The 23,240-nt window shown below is 40.8% G+C and overlaps 1 protein-coding gene across 1 annotated transcript in view; it reads right to left on the bottom strand.

Moving 5' to 3' along the window:
* The window catches only part of Mtm1 (myotubularin 1), a 117,389-nt gene that overhangs the window by 75,033 nt on the left and 19,116 nt on the right, over positions 1-23,240 (bottom strand). The window contains exons 2-4 of the mRNA XM_051142567.1: positions 21,462-21,532; positions 19,708-19,780; positions 17,861-17,955 (exon numbers count right to left, since the gene is read on the bottom strand). Coding sequence (XP_050998524.1) covers positions 17,861-17,955; positions 19,708-19,780; positions 21,462-21,524 — 231 coding nt within the window. The 5' untranslated portion in view covers positions 21,525-21,532. The remainder of the gene's footprint in view (positions 1-17,860; positions 17,956-19,707; positions 19,781-21,461; positions 21,533-23,240) is intronic.

The raw sequence follows: 23,240 nt of genomic DNA, 5'->3' as shown, positions 1-23,240 counted from the left end.
CCACACACTTCCTCTACAGCCAAGGCCATGCACTTTGCTCAAAGTAGTCCTGTTGCCTAGCATAATTTCTCCTTCCCAACTACCATCATTCTGTAACTGTGCCTCCACAAGCCTCACTTTTCCAATTGGATCAAGCAGTAGTAGTAACCTCTTCCTCTGAGAAAGCACCTAAAAGATATTCTGCTTATCTGTCTTCTCACAAAGTTATTTCCTTACTAGAACCAAAGCATTTGTTTCATGGGTTGATGGTCAAGCCAAAGACCGAAAATATATAACCAATAAGAGCCATAAAAATATCCTATGATTTGAGCCAATCTTTGCATTCCTAAAGAATTTACAGCAATCATTCAACAGGAGAAACAAGTTCTCTCTATATGAAGATGCTTAATGGGGCTGGCTGAGAGGAGAATAGTAGTCAATTTAATGGGCCAGGTATGGAGCTATTAGGATAATGAAGATGTCTGAACAAATAAAGTAAGGGGAATGAGCAACATGCAAAAATATACAGTGCCTGAAGTAACAGAAAGTGTGCAACCAAATGGATGATGGTACAAAGGACCGCAAATCCATTAACATTTATTCTCTCACAGTTACAACACACATGCACATACATACACACATACAGACACACACATACACATGCACACATGCACTCTGCTCTTCTCTTATCATGTTAAAGAACTACTTTTTTGAACAAGTCCCTTTCCCACTCGCATGTCCTTTTTTTGTGACCTCTGAATTTAGTTAGGGTCCCTTGCATGAGTATAAAAGCATGTTAATTTATGGGACCATGGGCCACTTATCAATGACTATACCATTGAGGAATATGACTTTTCCTCTACTAGCAACCATTAACTGCCTATAGTTCCTCTGGGGAAGGATGGGGCCATATCAGCCTTTCCATCTTCCAATGGAATATTGATGAGCCCAGTCTTGTGAAGATATCCTCTGAGGCTGATAAGTTCAAGGGTACCACAGTCATGCTATGTCCAGAAGACAGCATTTTGTAGCACTCTTTCTATCCTTTGAGTCTTAAATTCTTTCTGCCTCTCTTCTGTAATGTTCCCTGAGCCTTGAGGCAGGTGATATAAATGCCCCATTTTGGGAGCTGAGCAGTCAACCTAAAAGTTATTTTCCCGGTGTGTTAGATGACTGATAGGAAAAAAATTAAAGGTAAAGATGTTTGTTTATTCTTCAAAAATGCCCTTTAGTGATGCAAGGAAAAACATTCCATTCATTTTAAAAATCCTCTTCAGAGGGGAGGGAGGGAGAGAGGGAGGGAGGGAGGGAGGGAGGGAGGGAGGGAGGGAGGGAGGGGAGAGAGAGAGAGAGAGAGAGAGAGAGAGGGAGGAGAGAGCGAGAGGAGAGGAGGAGAGGAGGGAGGGGGGGAGGAGGAGAGAGGAGAGGGAGAGAGAGAGAGAGAGAGAGAGAGAGAGAGAGAGAGAGAGAGAGACTGACACATGTTATGTCATGATTTTTCTAGAAATTTACATTATAACTCTGAGGTTGCCTCTATACTATGTAACTACATACATGATCTAGCCTCCAAAATTTTTAGGGGGACCTTACAGTATAAGTGAAGCCAATATCAAGATACAGTGCTACATGATTCTATTTATGTGCTGCTTTGTTTGCTTGTAGCTCAGGCTGACCTTGAGCTTCTGTTCCTTCTCTCTCATCCTCTTAGTGCTGGGGTTACAGGCCTGGGCTCCCACACGTGACTACTGCTCTTGAAATGACAAGACAGGGATTGAGCACAGGCAGCTGGTTGCCAGGAGATGAGGAGAGGAGAGCGTAAGTATAAAGTACAAAGGGTTCTTTGTGGTGCTCTAACAGTTTCATATTTTCATTATTGATGCTGGTTACTTGGCATCAAATGCCAGAGAATTACAAAGAGACACTCATAAAACTATCAACCCTCAAATACTGGTTAACTGTACTGTGCTGAGCACCTCTCCCACGCCCACCCTTTTTCCCTTCTTTACTTGTACATATGTGTATGAGAACCTATGGGACAGGTTCTCGTCCCATGAGTGCTGAGTTACTGCTGTATGCACAGCCACACCTGGCTTTTTTTTCAAGACAGGGTCTCTCTGTGTAGCCTTGGCTGCTCTGGACTCGCTTTGTAGACCAGGCCAGCCTGGAACTCACAGAGATCCACCTGCCTCTGCCTCCCGAGTGCTGGGATTACAGGTGTGCCCGGACATACTTGGCTTTTTATGTAGATACTGCAGTGAGTGCGTGCTGGGATCCAAACTCGGTTCCTCATGCTTGCATAGCAAGTGCTCTTACCCACGGAGCCATCTCTCCAGCCTCCCAAGCAGCTTTCTGGTTATGAAACAATAACCAGCTGGAAGATCAATACAAGAGACTCCTCTATATTATTTGTACAAAAATCATGTGTATTTGTAGTTATTTGGAAATAAAAAGTCAAAACATTTAAGTTCGGTTATCATGTGAAGAAAAACAGCACACGCTCTTAACATGGACAAAGGTGGCTCAAATCCGAGTTCTGACATTTATTAGCTGGAGAACTTGGGCAAGTCAGTGCTATCTCTAGGTCACACTTATCTGTACAGTAGTGATGATTTGAGATAATGGATTTAAAAGAAATTGACACACTGCCCGGTGATGGTAGCCAGAAAGCAAGAGTTGTTACTGTTATCACTCTGATGATGCTAAAGTGTGGCTTAGCATTTGGAAGACATAACTGTGCTCTGCACACACAGCAGACCAGTGTGTTCTGGCAGAGCTTTGACTTTGAGCCTGTAAGAAGCCAGGACTAGCTGTTGTATGCATTCCTATACTATAGACTTTACAACATGACTGAAAGCCAAATGCCCAAAGAGAAACCACTGACTTAGTAACATATAAAGAATTGTACATTATAATGTATTTACTTCTTACTACCGTCCACCTAAAAAGCACATGACCATGCAGCACATTATTATTCTTGAACTATACTGAGATTTATGAGTGTCTGTGAACTGTATTCTTAAGTATCAAACTGACTCCTAAGTATATGTACTACATGCTTATAAAAGCCTGGTATTCTCATAGCAACGTGGAAGCAGGAAGTTTGTAGGCAGGAAGATTAAAATTGAGACAAGAACCAGCGGGATGGCTCATTTACTGACAAGTCGTGAGAGGCAAGTTTCATCTCAGGAATCAGGAATCCACAAGGTGGAACATGAGAACCTGACTCTAGAAAGCGGTCCACAAGTGTTCCCCACACCCTGGAAATAAAGACCAACATTTTAAAAGTGAGATTATTTGTTTGGTTATTTGAAATAGGGCCTCAAACTGTATGGCTCATGCTAGCCTGGAACCCACTATGTAGATCACAGACTGGAATCAAACTCATTGTGACCCTCTTGCCTCCACCTCCCAAGTGCTGGGACTCCAGGTGCGACCCACCATGGCCAGCTATGAGAGAGCACTCTGGTGTTATGTAATTGTTATATAGAGGGAATTCTAGATCTCAGACTACTATGGTTCAACAGAAAGCAGAAACAAGGCAATGAGAAGCAGCCAGCTCCTCAGCCAGAGCACCCACAGTCTAATGAGGCTATTTTCTATGCTCTTCCTGAATGACATGTTCTAGGTCTGATAATCAAGCTAAACAGGAAGACCTAGGAATAGGAAAATTAACCCAGCTCTCAGGAAACCTGAGTCATCACTATCTAAATATCATTAAATATTGAAAGAGTTTCAAAGGTTCATTCTAAGAAAAACCATATACTTCTATTCCTTCAAGTTCCTAAAATAGTTGAGAAGAAATATGATAAGGCACCAGATATAATGCATTCACCTTCTCTCTTCTGAGGGAGAACAGAGAACTGTACTAGGCACTGAGGTCTAGGAAGCTAAGCTGGAGAGTGGTCCTTCTGGATCTTAGGGCCCAGCTCTGTCTAGGAGGTAAGACAAGGGTACTCAAAACAGCAAGAGCCATCAGAAGAGTCCACCCAAAATGGAAAGGGGTGCCAGGGAAGGGCAAGCTAGCTAGTACCTTACTGTTTGCATTCTGTCAAAGTTCTGTGGTGATGACTTCATTAGAATGAAATCACTATGGTTGGAGATTAGCTGTCCAGAAGTATCTCAAATTTGTATCAGGTGTACATATAAGAAAGGCTAGGCATTTTATAAACACACAGAATTCCCTGGTTCACCTGAGAGATAACCACAGAATGCTTTCTGAGAAGAGGATCCACTGGTATTTGGCAAAGATTCAGGCAGCAAGGCTGCACATCAAGAACTGGCATGGAGAGGGCAGCCTGAGTTCAAATGCAGGGCCAGGGGGATCTGAGAGTAGATAGGGAGGGACAGGAGAAAAGCAAAGATGATCAGCCTGAGTGGTAGCCCAAAGGTGACTTAGAGTTAGGGACCTATCTCAGATGCACCACAGTGGCCTTGTCAAAAGATGTAAAGAATATGGAGGTGAGGAGGAGGGGACAAAAAGTACTTTCAATACACTGCTGGGGTTGACAATATAATAAATATTAACCAAATATAGAGATACTTCATATTCAGAGCATGCAGAGTTTGAAACAGCCAGTGATGCCCTCTTCCATGCTGTCTATCTTGGTGCCCTTTATTGTCCAGCTAAAAACCTGTCATCTTTGACACCCCCTTTCATTTAACTACCCTTAACTCACTCTTTCATATCTATCTCTTAAATCAATTTTGATCTGTCAACATCTATCCAACTCTGCCAGAAACTCTACTAGCCTACACTAACAGCCACTGTTCTAGTCCCTTCACATCCAATATTGTTCCCTTTATGAGCTGCAGTGACACAGCTACCAGGACCAAGAAGAAACTGCCACTTTTCTATTTACCCTTCCAGAAGCTTTACTATACAGTACTTAATGCTGAACACCAAAACCTCTGGAGATGTGCACAAGAAGCTACTGATCAAAGCATGCAAAACTCCAGTCAGATGCATGGGGACTGTAGCTAGAACAAACAGAATCTTGAAAATTGCTGAGAGGATAGGCTAAGTGCTTTCAATACAAAAAATAGGTATGTACGGCAATGACTATTTTCACTAGCAGTCTATAATGCACACATGTTTTAAAACATGATTTACTACTTTAAAAGTTAATTAAAATAATTAAAAGCAAAAAGCCAGGTTATGATGCATGCTATAATTCTAGCACCTGGGTGGCTGACGCACAAGGACTGGCCCTCAAAACACACAGCCAGCTCTTTAAGGGAGTTGGTGAGGCCTAGCTTCCTCACTTGGCTTATCCCTTGCCAAACTCACATATTATCCCCTAACCACGTTATCACCTGTCTGTGCTCCTTTTGGTCTCAAGTATTCTCACACGCTACTCTCTTGCTTCCTCCTGGCCTCTGTAGCCCTACCCCACTTCCACGTAACTCACATTCAGTCTTCAGACCGCGAGTCAAATGCCATTTTCTCTGGACTACTCCCCAGGTTCCTCTTACTCTTGCCCTTCCATGCAGCGCTGCTCACAGCCTCTAACTAGGTACAGCTATGTTTCTGCGGAGAATGCCCATCCCACTACAACTACAAGCTCCACGAGCGAGGCACTGTACCTTCTGCGTTCCAACTATACCCAGGCATAGGGCACCATGCTCAACACAGAGCAGGCTTTCAAATCGTCTACGAGTTAAGAAGGAAAGACTGGGCCTGCATCCATAGGGCTGGAAAGTAATTGACAGTTGATTAAGAAATGAAGACTGAGCTCCAAGGAAAACACAGACTGAGGCATCAGGAAGAAAGACACTGAACTGCATAGAAGGCAAAAGGCAGAAGTGGGTGGAGGACCACAAAGACATGGAGAAAAGGAAAGGAGGAGTGAAAAATATTAGGCACTCTAGAGAAGGTAGACAGCGGAGGACTCAGCCAAAGGCTTTAAGATGAAGCAGCGAAGGAGTAGTTTAAGCAGCAAGCAGAAGCTAGACCTTGAGAGGCAAAGGAGTGAACTGTCACCAAGTGGAAGCAGCAGTCCAAAGTGAGGAGAGAAGATGGTGTTTTAAGATGAGGGATTTTGACCTGCACTCCCGACATACTCAGATAATCAAGATTATTCCTTCTTAAGTCTCTGAGGGAATTGAAGACCAGGTAGCTTAGTTCTACAGTGAAGTTTAATTGTTTAGGGGTTAAGATGTTTTAGGTCTCAATAGGTGTTCTAAATTGATAATGACAGTATGCGATGGAGATTGATTTACATTCAGAAATTTAGATGTGCCAAGATAGGAAAGATGTCAACTTCAAGGCTGTCAAATACAAACAGCCAAAACACTAAGAATGTAACATCTATATAATTCCTAAATTGTTTCATGGTTCTTCTTCCTGTAGGTAGTCTATTGTATATATGTGTAATAATATAAATCTATATGTAAGAATGATGAGGAATTTGGGGGACTAGAAAGACAGCTAAGTGGTTAAGAGCACTTGCTGCTCTTCCAGAGGTCCTAGGTTTGGTTCCCATTGCCCACATGGTGGCTTACAACCATCTGCGAGTCCAGTTCCAGGAAATCTAATGCCCGCTTTTCACCTCTATGGGCACCAGGCTCCCACATGATACTTTTAAAAGATTTTTTTAAATGAAGAGTCTTGACTAGTTTTGCACAGTATAGAGGGTATAGAACTGATGGAAACCAAAACTGTAACACTCAAAACGAGTGGTGCTAATGCTCCAAAGGAGGTAGGAAGAAAAGTAGTGAAAGGTTCCAGGAGAGGTATATATACACTTTGGCAAAGAGTATATGTAGTTTTTTTTCCTATGTGAAGGAAGGAAAGGCTGGTAATATTGGGAATCCTCAGGTTGGGAGAGGGGGTGTACGGAAGCCCAGAGAGGCTGACATCTTTTCAACAGAACAAGAGGCAAAGTTCTGCTAGAGGATGATGGACCACGACAGGCATTCATCTGTAAACCTAGCACTTGGGAGACAGAGGCAGAAGGATCAGAAGTTCAAAGTTGAGCCAGGTGTGGTGACTCAAGCCTTTAATTCCAGTACCAAGGAGGGGGCAGAGTGTGTTAAAGGCCACCCTGGCATACATGGAGGGTTATAAGTTAGCCACAATTACATACTGAGACCTGGTCTCAATAAAAAAAAAAAAAGGACAAGGTCATTCTTAGTTTAAGTTTAATGGGGTCACATCTCAATACCTCCCTACCAAAATAAACAATGAAGAAAGAAAAATAAAGAAAAGGGGAATATGAATCATAGAAAATGTAGGTCATTTAAAAGATTGATAGAAATGTGGTAAGAATTCAATGTGAAATTAAAAGCAACGATCAGCTCTATTCTGAGGGCTAAAGGCCTAACTTGAAGTGGATCTCATCAGTTAAATCTGTTACATAATAGCAGACTACCAGGATTCAGGCAAGCCATCCTCAGTTTGGGCCTGGGCACTGGCATGGGAACATGGAACAAAGAATTAGTGGTAGGAAGAGGACTTCTTTATTTGCTGTGTGCTAAGAGTCAAACCCAAGTTTTCATGCACGCTAGGCAAGTGCTCTACAGACATTTTGATGATATGATGCATATATTCTGAATCCAAGAGAATTTTAAACCTAAAAATAGGATTCATTTTGTAGCAATAATATAAAGATATGATGTAAGGCTGGAAAAAAAAAAGAAAAGAAAAAAAAAGTACACCTGTACAAGTTGGATAGCTTTTATCAAAATGCTTGTACCAGAAATGTTTCAGACATCAGTGACTTTTACATTTGTGATATTTTTTATTTGAAATATGGAATTTATTGGTTAAATATCTACAACCTTGAAAAGCTCCAAAATCTTAAGGTTTTTTTAAAAAGATTTATTATTATGTATATAATGCTCTGCTTGCATTTACACCTGCAGGCCAGAAGAGGGCATCAGATCACATCATAGATGATTGTGGTTGCTGGGAATTGAACTCAGGACTTGTGGAAAAACAGCCAGTGCTTTTTACTGCTGAGATCGTTAAGCAACATGATGGATGTGAGAGCATTCACATCTTAGCATTGGGATGCTCAACCTACAGTTTAGCATCCTATATTATTATATCATACATAGTATTATATAATTCCGTTGAAACCAAAAGGACATAGGCAGGCATGGTGGCTTACATGTATAAACTAAGCACTTAGGAGACTAAGGTTGGAGATTTGCTGCAAGTTTGATACCAGCCTGGGTTACACAATGAACTTCAAAGCAGTCTGGGCTACAGCATCTCAAAAAAAAAAAAAAAATTAAGTAAATAAAAATGAAACAGACAAGTAAATGGAGGCAGGTTACAAGCTCATTGACCACAATTGTAAAAAGGTGATCCTAAGCTTCCAATGCATTTTTTGAAACTAAAAATACTTAAAGAATCATTTTTTCTTTTGCTTATACTGAAGTTATTTAGCTTTTTCACTAGACAACAATATGGGTTTGGTTTCCAAATGGCCACAGTGGAAGGTAAACTTTGAATCCCTTTCCTGTGCAGCCAGAGCTTCTGGTTGCAGTGGCAACTGGTGATGGTGTTGGAGAAAGCCAAGTGCCCAGCTCTTAAGCAGCACGGCACCCAGCCTTTGTCTGAAGGTCACTTCACAGCTATAAACGACATGCAGACAGATTACCCATCTGGTTTTTCTGCACCCCATCTCTGTATTGAAAGGAAACTTCAGGAAGAAGATGAAGCAGACAGATTCCACGGTCTTAGGCCTGCACACAAGCACCTCTACAGAGTCAAATTCAACGTGTGCTCTGCTGTCACCAAAGCTCAACCTTCTGTTGAAAACAGAACAAGATTCAAGAATGTTTGAGTAATGCTATAAGAACAGATTTACTGTTGGCCATGGTGGTACACAGTAACTGTAATCCCAGTGTGGTGGGGAGGTGGGAGAACCACTGACTGAAGGCAAACATGGGCATTATGGCAAGGCACCCTGTACTAAAACAAGAGAGAATCAAATCACTTACAATCTTTTAGAAAAAAAGCCAAGCTAGGGATCTCTCTTTGAATTTAATTAAGGAACAAACACGCTGTTTCTGGTGTATCAGAAAATGAAAACATTCTAGTCAACATGTTTCTCACAGCAGCAGCAAGTGTAAACCCTGAGCTGAACTCTACTGATAAAGGCAGTGATCTGTTCATTTGGAAGGCTTCTTCAGTTGCCTATAAATCTTCTGTATTCTTTTCTGGTTTCCAGCACAATGTGGGCAGTGCTTGGGGTAAGAAACATAACTTGAAGATAGCCATTATCCATGGTGTAAAGGAGGAACAGAAGACAGGATTTCTTCACTTGGATGGTGGATCTATTATAAATGCTCTATGTTAAATATGCCAAAATCAGGATTAAAGGGGTGAGAAAGGTGATGGCAGGGACAGGCTGAAAATTAACATGTTTTAGTTGGAGGAAATGGTCTGGAGAAAAGCCCAGAGGAGAAGCACAGGGTTAGTCTAGGAACAGCAAGGGTAGTCTACAGGAGACAGTGATTCATAGATATAGCACAGCAGGGAGCCAGAGGCATGCTAAGATGGGCCAGGAGCAGCTTGCACAGGGCTCTACATAAGTAGCTGAGGTGTCTGTAAAAACTGTCTCTAAGATGAGGACTAATGAGACAGCAGATGAGTCCAAGGAGCTAGAAAGAAAGCAATAGAGAAGCCTGGAAGCAGGGAAACTGGAATGACCCAGCGGCAAAGGCTAGTGAGAGATCTATAAAAGTAGGGCACACAGAAGAAAACTAATATAGGTACTGTAGGGATTAGAGAGGGGACAAGATGACATGATGCCTTCAGGATGACAGGTTGAAAAATGGCACCTACTGAAGAAACTGAGAAACAACTTGGCTATGAGTCTGGCTTGCCAGGTAGAAAGTCAAGGAACCTCCACCAGCAGTTAAGATGTGAGAAACTGGAGCATAAAAGAAAGTTTTTTTCGTGTGTGTGTGTGTGTGTGTGTGTGTGTGTGTGTGTGTGTGTTGATGGTGGTGATAGTGATGGCTCAGTGAAAGCCTGATGACCTGAGTTTGATTCATATTGGAAGGAGAGAATGGACTCCTAAAAGTTATCACTTGAACTCTACACACAGGTGCACACAAACAACATATAAACAGAAAGAGCAGCCTAGTAACTGTCAACTTTAGTTGCAAGAGACTCCTAGCAGTAGGGGATATGGACCTTCAACCAGCCATCTCCTGTAACCAGGCAAGACTTCCAATGGAGAGATTGGGACACTAATCCAGCGACAAAACCTTTGATGCACAACTTGTCCTGCCTATAAGATGTGCAGGGGTAAATCATGGAACAGAAATTGAGGGAAGGGCCAACCAATGACTGGCCCAGCTTAAGACCCATGCCAGGAGAGGGAACTCACCCTGGAACTATTAATGATACTCTGCTATACTTATAGCCAGGAGCTTAACTGTCATCAGAGAGGCTTCATCCAGCAGCTGATGGAAATAGATGCAGAGACCACAGCCAAACATCAGGCAGAGCTTGAGGAATCATACAGAAGAGGGTGAGAGGAAGGATTGAAGAAGACAGAGGAGTCAAAGACATCACAAGAGAACCCACAGAATCAACTAACCTGGGCCTGATCCACCAACCAGAGAGCATACATGGGATGGACCTAGGCCCTATGCACATATGTAACAGTTGGGCAGCTTGGTCTTCATGTGGGACTCCTAAAAGAAGGAGTCCCTTTAGGACTCTTTTCCCTAACTTGGACACCATGTCTAAGCTCAGTAGGAGAAGATGTGCCTAGTCATATTGACTGCAACTTGGTATGTCAAGGCTAGTTGATACCCATGGGAGGCCTACTTTTTCAGAGGGGAAAGGGAAGAAGGGTGGGTGGGGAGAGGGGAGGTGCTAGGGAGGGACTGGGAGGAGAGGAGGGAGAGGAAAGTGCAATTGGGATGTAAAGTAAATAAATAACTTAATTAACAAAAAAAAGTCTAGCTGCAGAGAGACACATCTGATACAAGGTAGTTGTCTTAGTTTGGGTTTTATTGCCGTGAAGAGCCATCATGACCAAGGCAACTGTTATAAAGTAAACCATTTAATTGGGCCTGGCTTACAGTTTCAAAGGTTTAGTCCATTCTCATCATGGTGGGAAGCATGGCAGTGTGCAGGCAGATATGGCGCTTGAGGGGCCTAGAGTTCCACATATTGATCTGGAGGCAGCAAAAGGAGACTGCCCCATTGGGCATGGCTTGAGCATATATAAGACTTCAAAGCACACTTCCTCCAACAAGGCCAGACCTCCTAATAGTGCTACACCTATGGGCTTATAAGGGGCAATTACATTCAATCTACCACAGTGGCGGATGGAACCATGGCAAGGATGGAAACGATGAAGAAGGGCTCACCAAGGCCTGGGAGCTAAGGAGCTTCACTGCAAGGACAAGATTGGGAGGAACAAAGGCTGGACTCCCTTCTCATACAGTCTCTGCTCACTAGTGCTCCCATGAACGCCACACGGCATCCATCCCTGACCTGTTCTCACACTATCTCCCTCACACCTCTACAGTTTTTCACCCTGGTCAATCTCCCTCATGCCTGAACCATTTTCCACCCTGTCCAGCATCTATCCACCTGTCTGTCCCTCCATCCATCTGTCCCTCCCTCCTTCCCAAGATTCTGCTCTCCTCCAGAGCTCTAGCAGAGCCTAAACTCACAATCTTTCCAGAAGTTCTGAGTCATGCTGCTTTGCTTTCCCACTAGGCTCCTGTCACCCAGGGTGCTTCTCAACTGAGCCTATATTTCTTTTTAGAGCACACCCTCTTCCTGGGGAATCCCAGAGACTGGGTGTTTTTTTTAACCACTTCCAATGTAGTGTTAACATATATTTCCAACTACACTGGAGATATTCCCACATTACAACTGTATAGTTTAAGTTCAAACCTCAATCATGTTCCTCCCACTGGGCTTTACCTATATGATACTCCCTTCTCCAGAGAGAGCCATTAATGAATAAGAGCAGGTCTGATCACTCACGAAGAAAAATCACAGGAGCCACTCTTGACTGGATGCTCCTCAACTCCCTTCTTATAATGGCCTACCCAAATCCCCCTATGTTGTCCACAGCCTGTTTCCTCCAACCTATGTCTACTATGATTGTCATTAGGCTTTTCTTGATTACCTTGAGAACAAAAGTAACTTTTCAGTGGGTCTTCCTACTTCCAGTGCCCTCTTCCCCCTCCCTTACCCACTGTCCACATTGTAGCTGGTATTCTCTTTCAGAAATGTTCATCTGTTATGCGGTCCTCCATGTAATGCATATTCTGCGGATGAGTCATATATGTTCATAAACTTGAACAGGAGGAATGGAGAGAGAGAGGCCTAGTTGGCAGAGTACTTCCAAATCCACATATTGTACTTTCATATACCACTATACAGACATCTGTGCTGGGATGGCTGAATTCTCCGTAAGAATTAGACCACCAGCAACAGAGGAAGTAGAGGGACTAGGAAGGGACAAAGTTGGGAGAAGTTGTGGCCTCAAGATCAAAAGTCATAGTTCAGCAGAATCATAGTAGACATAGGTTGGAGGAAACAGGCTGTGTCCCTTGTAACATTACATGTGCTGCCATGGGCAATGCCACATTTTCACAGTCACTTCTCTAGATCAAACAAGGAACATGGTGTTAGATTCACCATGGTGCAAAGAGAATGGCTCTGGGTCAAAGGCCAAGACAAAGAAGAGGTTAAGTGGCCTCTCTCATTCACAATAGCATGTGAATCTAGTGTGGCCCTGGTTGAGAACCTGGAATCATTCTTTGGGAGTGTCTACTAGTTTAAATGGAGTCACATGCATACAATTGTTCCTGTTGTAGTCACAGTATTAATCAAAGTCAAGTTCCTCGGCACATTCAAGGTCAGATGGTGGCTATGGGACTTCTGAACTCCAAAGGCAATGGTATTGAGTAAACTACATACTGTGATCAAACAACTGAGGCTTATACCAAGGCCTTTAACTTCTAGGGATCATGAACAACCCACGACTTTACTCACTGATTATACTTTCAGTGAAGGTGTGCTATCTCTGGCTACTGCACTAGTGAGGATCAAAAGGATTCAGAGTTTGTTAAATTCACAGACAGTAGTATGCAAATAAGACAGAATTCTCTCCTTCAGCACGACTGATTGAGCATCTTCAATACACTAGGATCCACCAGGAAGCTGCAAGAGCACCAATGAATAAGCCGACAATAAAGAAGATAAAACAGAGAAATATAAGAAACAGTGACCAGTGCTCAACAGAAAAACTAACCGTGGAAAGCGGGCATTAAACATGTAGCAAAGTTGGTTTCAGAGCAATTACGTATTAACTGAAAAGTATGATAAGGACTGCTGGGACGCAGACATGGAGTGGTTACTTTGAGGAAATCTAAAGAGCAGGTGGCAGGGGAGCTCCAATGGGACATGACTTTTGAGGCAGATTCTGAAGGGAAAGAACCAACTTTTGAAAGTGGTATCCAGGGAGAAGGGCATTTACATGATGGGAAAAGGGAAGGGGTTGAGAACAGACAGCTTGGGATGGTTGGAGATATCAGAAGGAGTTAAGCTACATACAGGAGAATGAATTCTATTTTTTGGGAAACAGGATGCCGATGACAGTCACAGAAACAAGAAGCCAAACCCTATCCTACAGGGTACCATGTGTAAACAAAGAAAATCATGTATGGTATGGAAAACAGTCAGTTTCTAGGAACTAATGAGGTCATGGACCTTAGAGAAGAACCTAGTGCTGCCACTTTGTTAGACCAGCATAATAATCCCTTACCACATTATAAATGTTATCCTTAGACCCACAGGTAAATGTAATTATCACCCCTCATCAAAGAAGCTTCTCTTTACAGAAAATGGAGACTATTACACAAAACCACAGCTGGATACAATGTAGAGATCAATGGATTCTGAGGAACCCAGCCCCAAAGGACACATACAAGTCCTATGGCTCAAGGAAGACATCATGGAAGAAGGGGTGGAAAGATCATAAGAGGTAGATTACCTGATAGTTTACTGCGAAACAGTTCCTGTAGAAATAGCTGCATACACAAGCCTGGAACAGTAGCAATATCAATGGGCATGCATTTATATGCATGTGCAACAAAAATAGTAAATGATAAAAGACTATCAAATTGAGAGTGGGCAACATGAGAGGACATTTTGGGAGAGTAACTTGGAGGAGTAGAGGGAGGAAAGGGAGAAAGAGATGTAATTTCATTTCAATTAAAAACATTTTAAAAAGAAAAGAGCATGAATTCTACTTTAAAATATAGAAAAAAGAAATAAAGACTGCTAAGTGATTTTCTTTTAATTATGAAAGTAATACATACTCATTTGAGGTATTTTTGAGAAATACCAATAAATGAGAGAAATATTAATCATGTGTAATTCTACTCTGGATATCCCAACAACTGAAACTTTTCATATATATTCCCCCATGGACTCTTATTTAGAAATAATTTTATTGTTTCATGTAGTCAAAACCACAGCATATAGACAGCCTCATTATGTCACCACAATTTGAATAACTTCTCCATTTCATTATCAAGGACAGGGTAAAATGAAAACAGATATGCATGGCTAGTCAACAAGCCAGTATCTTAAGGGGAAAGGCTCTATGATACAGCTATAATTCTAATTTTTGATAATTCTTATATGTTAGCAGCAAGCATCTCGATCTATCCCTATGAAAGCCCTGGAAACTGTACAAACCAAGTCTAACCATTGGTCCACAGAAAGGCACTTCAATATTCAAAAATAGCTCTACCATGGTTCCTATACTAGTTTACTTTCTATTGCTGTGATAAACATGACTAAAAACAACCTGGGGAGGAAGGGGTTTATTTTACTTGAAGATTATAGTCAATCATGAAGGGAAGTCAGAGTAGGAAACTCAAGACAGGGACCTGGATGGAGGAACTCAAGAAGAAACCCTGGGGGAAATGATGCTTACTGCTGTGCTGTCTCTGCCTTGCTCAGCTACTTCTCTTATACAGGCTACGGTGGGCTGGACCTTCCCACGTCAAATCAACAATCAAGAAAACACCCCAAAGACTTGCCTATGGTCTAATCCAATGTAGGTAATTACTAAATTGAGGTTCCTCTTTCCAAATGACTCTAGGTTGAGTCACTCACAGTGACAAAACAACAAAAAGAAACAAGTAGCAAAGACTATACTCGTCATTGTTGATACACTGGTCCCCTCATTAACCTAGCTATCTTTGAACTGTCTACCAATGTTGTTTCTCTCTCTCTCTCTCTCTCTCTCTCTCTCTCTCTCTCTCTCTCTCTCTCTCTCTCTCTCTCTCTCTGTTTGAGACAGGGTTTCTCTGTGTAGCCTTCGCTGTCCTAGAACTTGATCTGTAGACCAGGCTGGCCTTGAACTTACAGAGATCTGCCTGCCTCTGTCTCCCAAGTGCTGGGATTAAAGGCATATGCCACCATGCCCAGCTCAATGTATCTCTTAAAAATGTGGTATCAGGAGTTTATAACATCAGTACAGACAGGACTACTGTCTCATTTTATCTAGGCATTCATTATATTATACTTTGAATTCAAAAAAGGTGTATTATTTTTAAACAAGTAATACTCAATTACTGATTCCAAAGCTTAGATTCCTGTTTAGACCTTTATCCTTTAATGGTATGATTTATTTTTCACTAAGGAGATGCTATCTATATACTTTAATGTTATATTGCTTGTATCCAATATTCTAGCCAATTACAGTAAATTTAAATGCTGACTCTGTCATCTAGACATTGGCTAATCTGTTGCTTCTTGCATCTCAGCCATGTATTACATTATGGACAATGAGGAAGCACCCTACAAAGCAAGGTGTTAATGATCACCATTCCCAGCTATCATTAAGCTTTTATTAGGCTTTTATATATTGCCACCATTTAGCCTGTCTTTCCCAGGAATTGTGTCATTCCTTGATTCCATAAAAATAATATCAATAATATTCCTAATGGCTTATTTCCTATGTAATTAAGCCATCGAACACTAAAGTGATCAATTGCCAAAGAGTGATATCAAAGCTTTCTGTAAATTTCCAGAATCTTCCTTTCCATTCTGGAAAACCATAACATTCACTTATGTCCATTCTTTAAGTTACTGATTCATACAGGTAAAATGTGCAATTCCAGGCCATTGCAGTTTGCTCCTGTATATATCCTACAGGACTTATAAGAAGCCAGGGCAACAGGAATATCAAATAGCATTTTTGGAAATCAGACATAATAATGAACATAGTAAAAGATCAAAAGATACAAATGAATATATATCAGAACTGTGCTAAAGAATGCACAGCTGGACAATGCATATGCAGTAAACCTAGACCCCTGTTCAGATGTAGCCATGGACAGCTCAGTCTCCACAGTTGTGGGGGGAGTGGGGACTGCCTTTGACATGAACTCTGGTGCCCCCTATTTGATCATTTCCCCTTGAGGGGAAGGCCCAGCGGCACACAGAGGAAGGGGATGCAGGCTATCCAGATGAGATCTGATAGGTTGGGGTTATATGGTGGAGGAGGAAGTCCCCTTCTGTCAGAGGTCTAGTGTCGGAAAGATTAAGCTTTGTCACAGGTGGAAGCAGTCTTGGCGGGCATTATCCTTGGGACACCCCATGAATACCTTGTGACAGACTGAATGGAGCCATTCTGGGCCTGGAATTCAGGAAGCAGACCTGGGAACCCCACCTGGACTATTGTTTTTCTAATTGACCCTCAATGGGAGAAGGAGACCGCCCTTCCCATGTGACTCAGGCAGATGGGGAGGAGAGAACAACAAGTTCAGCCTGGGCTGGAGCATGTGGGGAGCAACGGACCTGCTGGACCAGCACGCGGACCAGAGAGACACCTAAGGACGCGTCCCGTGGAACGGATACCGGAAGGTTCACTCTTTTGTCCCTTTTTTCCTTCTTGTGTAAGCTAGTTGGGTTGTATAATAAAGTTTAATTATTAAGAAACAGAGCCAACAGTCTAGGGGAGGGGGAGAGGGAGGAAGAGGGAGGGAGGGTGTGAACAGGAAGATAAAAGTGAGGGGATAACAATCGGGATGTAATCTGAATAAATTGTAATAAATTTTTAAAAAAAGAATGGATGGCTAAAAGCAAAAGCAAATGAACAAACAAATAAACAGAAGCTAGATTTTCTCCATCAGTCTCATAGTGGCCTATATACAAGGCAATAAATAACAGGTTACTCTTCCATGTGCCCTAAACTTATTTGACAGGAATATATGGAATCACCTGCCCCATGCATTCTGGTGTAAGCCATGATAACCTATCCCATCTACCACACGTTCTACTGAGAAAGACACAGTAACTATATATTTTCTCTTGTCCTTCTAGGGTATCTCAGCTCCGTGTATTACTTGAAATGTAGTGACAAATATTTTATGGCCATGGGTTGAAAAAGTAAGTAGTAGTACTCCATGTCACTCACCCCAGTTTTACCCTGGTACTTTAATGTTTGTAAAAGGATACCCAGACAGTTCTAGAGTGGTAGGCTTTAAACAAGGATTCACATCAACATCTTCCTCTGTGATGTTTTAGACATTCTGATACAATGAATCGGGAGCTTCTGTATAGCTTCTTAACAGTCTATAAGTTGTTGATTCTAATCTGTGCTGCTAGTTAAAAACCACTGTCCTATACCAATTTACTCGAACCACCTCTCCTCTCTATTCTGAAGGATAAAACCTATTTGAATATTTTATTCTACTGCCTACAAAAACAGATGTTAGTGTCATATCAATATTGCAAAAGCAAAAAAAATGAAGAAATAAATATATCCCCATGTTAATCAGATCCACAGTCAATATTGCAAGGTAGAACAGAAACAGTTTAGCATCATCTTTAACAGTTAGGGTCATCTTTATGGTCTTATGATCTACTTACCGTTTCCAAACTTCTTAAATAAAGACGATAATTTGTGATGTAAACTCTTCCCTTAATGGGGCCATTGAAAGGACATATGTAAATAACTTCTTTGTCTAGTAAGATAAAAAAAGTACCCTAAAATAATGGAAATATATACCAAGATACACAACAAATGATACTAACTTAACATAAACTACTTGACTATGTTTAACTACAATAAAAATGACTAAAAAGCAACAGTGGCACAATGTCCACAGCTCTGTGCCAGGCCAAAGGGGCAGTAGGTAACGAGCAGGCCCATTTCTCCTCTAAGCACTCGTGGCACTTCCAAGTTTGATCCCAATGCTGTCACCACCTAAGACATGGTGACAAGAGCCAGAGCACAGAAGTGAATGATAGGTTTGCTGTTGCTAATGTCTTATGATTGTAAAAGAAACTACTTGACTTACTTTAAAGGATAAAGCTCACATAGGAGAGCCTCATGACTAACTGGTAAGATGGGTGTTAAAGCTGCCAACCTCCAACCACATAGCTATCATAGGTTCTTGTTGCTTTTTTGACCAAAGGTTTCTTCTCTGTGCATTACTGACTAAGCCTCAATTCATGATCCTCCTGCCTCAGCTTCCCAAGTACTGGGATTACAGGAATGTGTCACCACACCCTGCCATAATGCCAGCAGTAGAAATCTGTCTATAGAAAACATCTGAGTGATAATAAAAATAGACAGCCAAGATAAAGTACATATTTGCTAGAGTTGATGTAAGGAGAAACTAAATCAAAAGATGCAATTATAATAAAAATCTCTCTCTCTTCTCTTTCAAGGATATCCTTAGCTTTTAACTTTTTAGAATGACTTTGAAATCCTTTTCTCTTCAGTGAGAACTATACACTGAGTTCATTTCAGGCCAGTTCAGTTGGTTACTACATCAGTTAAGGCCTCTCTGCTGATACTCAGCAGCCAAATGCCATCTATGAAGTCCACCAAAAGTAAAATTTCTTTGCTCTTATCCAGGCCCTGGGAAAAACATATTTTACTGCTTTCAATTTCAAAACTAGATTTATGAGTGTGAGTCTGTGGACACCAAATAGTTTCTTATGGTTCTAGTGGTATACAGATAATTCACAAAGGTAATTTTCCAAAACCTCCATTTAATTAGTACAATGATTTACTCATTTAAAATTAAAATTAAAATCTTATTCAATGAATGGAATGGTTCACTGAGAAAATGCTGATTATTGACCCCAAATATTCTGACATGTGGCACAAAGGACCAACCCTAAAAAAAAATTGAATGCCAATACCAGCAGCACCTGGCTCAGAGCTATTAGATGCTTCTATAGTCTTATGTCAGAAAGATCTGGCCCTTCTAAAGGAGATACTGTCCTTTTAGCATAGGTTTATCATGAACGGAAAAACAAAACAAGACACACAGTATCAAAATGTTACCACAACCTTAACTTCAGCTTTCTGGCAAAGGATTTTCTTCTGTATGTCAAAAAGAAGAGTCTTGAAGCTGTTACCATTTTGAAACATATATCACAGACTAAAAGCCTTAATCTCATTCTGTTCTTATAAACTTAAATTACGAAGATTAGACACCTCTAGTTAGAGACTTTCAAGTGATAACCTATGCTGTTCTCCCTAAATCACTGTCTTTGGGACAGAGACAAGAATATTGCTAGCCTTGCAAGCACCAAGCTCTTGAAAGAACTCTTTGATCAGGAAAGCCAGGCAGTGTTGAGGCTTTTAAACAAAGCTGTCTTATTTGTCCTCTCTAACTTGTACAGAGCAAGTGGTGCTCAAGCCACCTGACTTTGCCCTACTGCTCCTCCAGTTCTGCACCCCAGCCTCAAAAGCCCCTTACCCGTAATTCCTCTTTCTCCTGGGAGTCGAGGAACACTCTCACTGAGATCCTGACTGACTCCATCTTGAGATACCTGCAAAAGAAAGGGGCTTCAGAAGTAGTGTCATCTTTACACAGATGATAGCAACCAGAAAACACTTTTAAGGAAAAAATTAGAAGTTTAGCATTGAATTAAACTAGAACAGAAAATTCAAACTGGGAAAAGAGGATTTAAGATGAAAACATAACTCACTAGTACTTTCCAAGAGCATGTAAGGCCATCCATTCAATCCCTAGCAACAGTAAATCAGAAAAATAAAAGACTGATCTGGCTGCAACATTTATTAGATGTGCTAACACCTAGTTTGCGTTTAAATCATGTTACCAAAGTTTTAAATACTTTTAAGTATTTATATCTCAGTAAAATAATCAAACATTAATAAAATCAATATATTGTATGGTCATAGCTTTTTTCCTATGCAATTGCTGCCAAATCATATGATGGTGCCACAGAATACATTTTCTGACCTATTAGTTTATTAAGATTTTGCTTTACTTTTCATCTTTATTAGGAACCTTATTCTATGTAGAATGAGTAGGCCATCAGAGACCTGGTTAGGTCTCTAGGAATGATTTCAGCAAATTCCCCATTGACTATTTTTCTGTAGGTCTCCTCTTTTGGAGGTGGTCTCAAGTATGCACCTCATCTAATCATTCCAGCAGCTGTGACAGGCAGGCAAAGCATTAGCCATTAAACTCAGGCATGCCAGGTATGGTGGCACACACTTTTAATGCCAGCTTTTAGCAAGCTGTGGCAGAATGATTACCAGTTTGAGGCCAGCCTGGGCCACACAGCCTAATTCAATCTCAAAACAAACCAACCAACTCACCCAAAATTTGCATCTCAATATTTGAAAATCAAAATAGAATGCTATAAAATTAAAAGGCTGAAATAAAGCAAGGTGATGTGTACACTATAAAAAGTTATTTAATAGATTATGAACAATGCTCATGAACCATTAAGAAAGACTCTGTCTACCTCCTTCCCCAGGCAAATAGGCAAAGGACATGAATGGTTATTTCACAAAATCAACAGGAATGGGCAATAATGTAGCTTTAAAAAGAAATAAAAGGTCAACCTTGTCAGTAATCACGAAATAAACATAAAAAATTACCCACCTTTCTGATTGAGCATTTTCAGACACTGCGGGGTGGGAGAATAAATTAGCCTTTCTGGTGGATCACTTTAAAACTTCAAAGGGCCGTGAGTAAAACTTAGCTCTGAGTTACCCTTTCTGATCAATTGATGTTCCAAAACAAGCTCATTCTACTGGAACAATTTACCCTGGCTACTTTGAAGTATTTTGTGTTCAAGTTGTATGTTTGGGTTTTATAAGTCTTATCATCATAGCTTTAAAAGAATGCCATATTTAGGAAGGTGTAGTAGCCTGCTTAGTCAATCTTGGGCTCCCAATAGCTCCTTCAGAGAGCTCTCTGAGACAGAGGAGTGCTTCATACCTGAATGTAAGGTCGACAACAATTTATGAACAAAGCTTCAGGAAAGCATTTACAAAAGCAAAAATCATTTAACACATGCTTTACTAAAATTGTTCCCAGAACAAAGTAGGGTGACAAATAAAACCCCATGTCTCCATCAACTTATGTTATGTGAACACATAATGAAATTCATGGTTCAGTATGACCCAAATGATTGTCTGATACAAACATGGAGAGAGAAATGTAGAGATACAGATAAATATAAAAACTCAACTTACCGTGTTAATGGCTTCATTCTCCACGGGGTGTGAATTATACTTAGATGTTGATGCAGAAGCCATCCTGGAAACTACCAATGAGGACAAAAATTCTCTATTAACTGAACTTGCATTGCTAACTGAATTTGCATTGCTAATTCAAATATGTGACATCAAAGAGTTAAATATTTCAAGAGAATAAATAGTACTTAACTTTGTAGGCCCTATTTACATCTTTTGGCCCTACGGAATAAAATATACAAAGAGCTAGGCAGAGCACAAACAGAAAATATCCAAGGAAGAAAGGAGTTCAATGTTCTTTATTTTATTCTTGCTTTTAGGTTTGGTCCAGAGAGGCTAGAGTTGTGCCCTACGTCTCAGAAGTTTTATCTAAATGTTAAGAGATACACAGCTAATGATAATGACTCATAAGGGTCATACGTGGGCACACACATTTGTGATCTAGCTCTTGAAGGGCTGAAGTAGGGGGATCACTAAGTACAAAGGTTTTTTCTTTCATGAAAGAGACTATGTCTCAAAACTTGCAAAAAAGGTTTGGGGAACACAGAAGAGGAAACAAGAGCTAAATATTAAAAGGGGAACCCCACAGAAGATATGCTTATTCTAGGAAATTTTATTCATAGTGCTTAAGTTGCCATCTAAAACAAATAAACAAAGAAAAAACCTTTGATGTTTACCAATGCATGACAAGCATGAAATTTCTATACCACTTAAATTTTAAAGATAATTTACAAGCATCCAAGCAGAATTATGAAGGGATGAATAATATCACTCATACAATTCCCCTTCAAGAATTACTTTCTCCACAATAAGGAGTTTAATGTGAAATAGATTTGACTGAAATCAAATTCATAGGTGCTATTTAGTATTTTCTAGTGAAAGTATGTATTTCAGGCAAATAATAAATATTCCTCAATTTAGCTATAGACAAAAACATCATATTCAAATATACATAAAACTATTTTTAAAATATTTGTGGTTGTTTAGTACATGTGTGGAAGGCTGAGGACAACTCTATGGAGTCAGTTCTCTCCTTCCACCTTTACCTGAGTTCCAGGAATCAAACTCAGGTCACTCGGCTTGCAAGGCAAGTGCCTTTATCTGCTGGGCCATCTCAATGGCTGTACAAAACCATTCAAATGTAAATATTTAGTTAAGCTCCTGAAGATATTAGCAATGATTGAAAATAAGAAATGTTTCAGTTAGTTTAGTTAACATTAAGGATAGATAAAGATGAATTCACTAGCAGGTAAGCCATATCTATTTCAAGGTGGCTGTGGATATCTATGGAATGTTTTGAACATGTTCCATTAAAAGAAGAGTCATGGGGCTGAGAAGATACCTCATTCAGTAAAATGCTTGCCTTGAAATCATGAGGACCCCAAACCCACAGTTAATTAAAAAAAAAAAGCCAGGTACTGTATATGCTTATTAATCCCCACTTTGCAGCCAGCCAACCTAGCTTACTTTATGAGCTCCGGACCAGTGAGAGACCCTGCCTCAAAACACAAAGAAGACTTTTCTGGAGAAATACCATCTCCTCATTACCACCCTCACCCCACTCCTCGCCCAAAAGAACACACACGTATTCCCTCACAAAACACAGCACTGAACATACCAACTCACTGTGGCACACTTTCACAGTGCTTAAGAAAGTCACTGTCCTTAAGAAAGGCCTGAGAGAAGTAAACAAAAAGCTAGAAAGAAAAACATCAAGGTGAAGAGGTGAGGGGATTTTACACAATTAGGGCTGTCAGGATGCTCCATAAGAAGTCAGAT

This window comes from Acomys russatus, chromosome X (genome assembly GCF_903995435.1).
Source record: "Acomys russatus chromosome X, mAcoRus1.1, whole genome shotgun sequence".
Taxonomy (NCBI): domain Eukaryota; kingdom Metazoa; phylum Chordata; class Mammalia; order Rodentia; family Muridae; genus Acomys; species Acomys russatus.
This window is presented reverse-complemented; position numbering and strand designations above follow the sequence as displayed.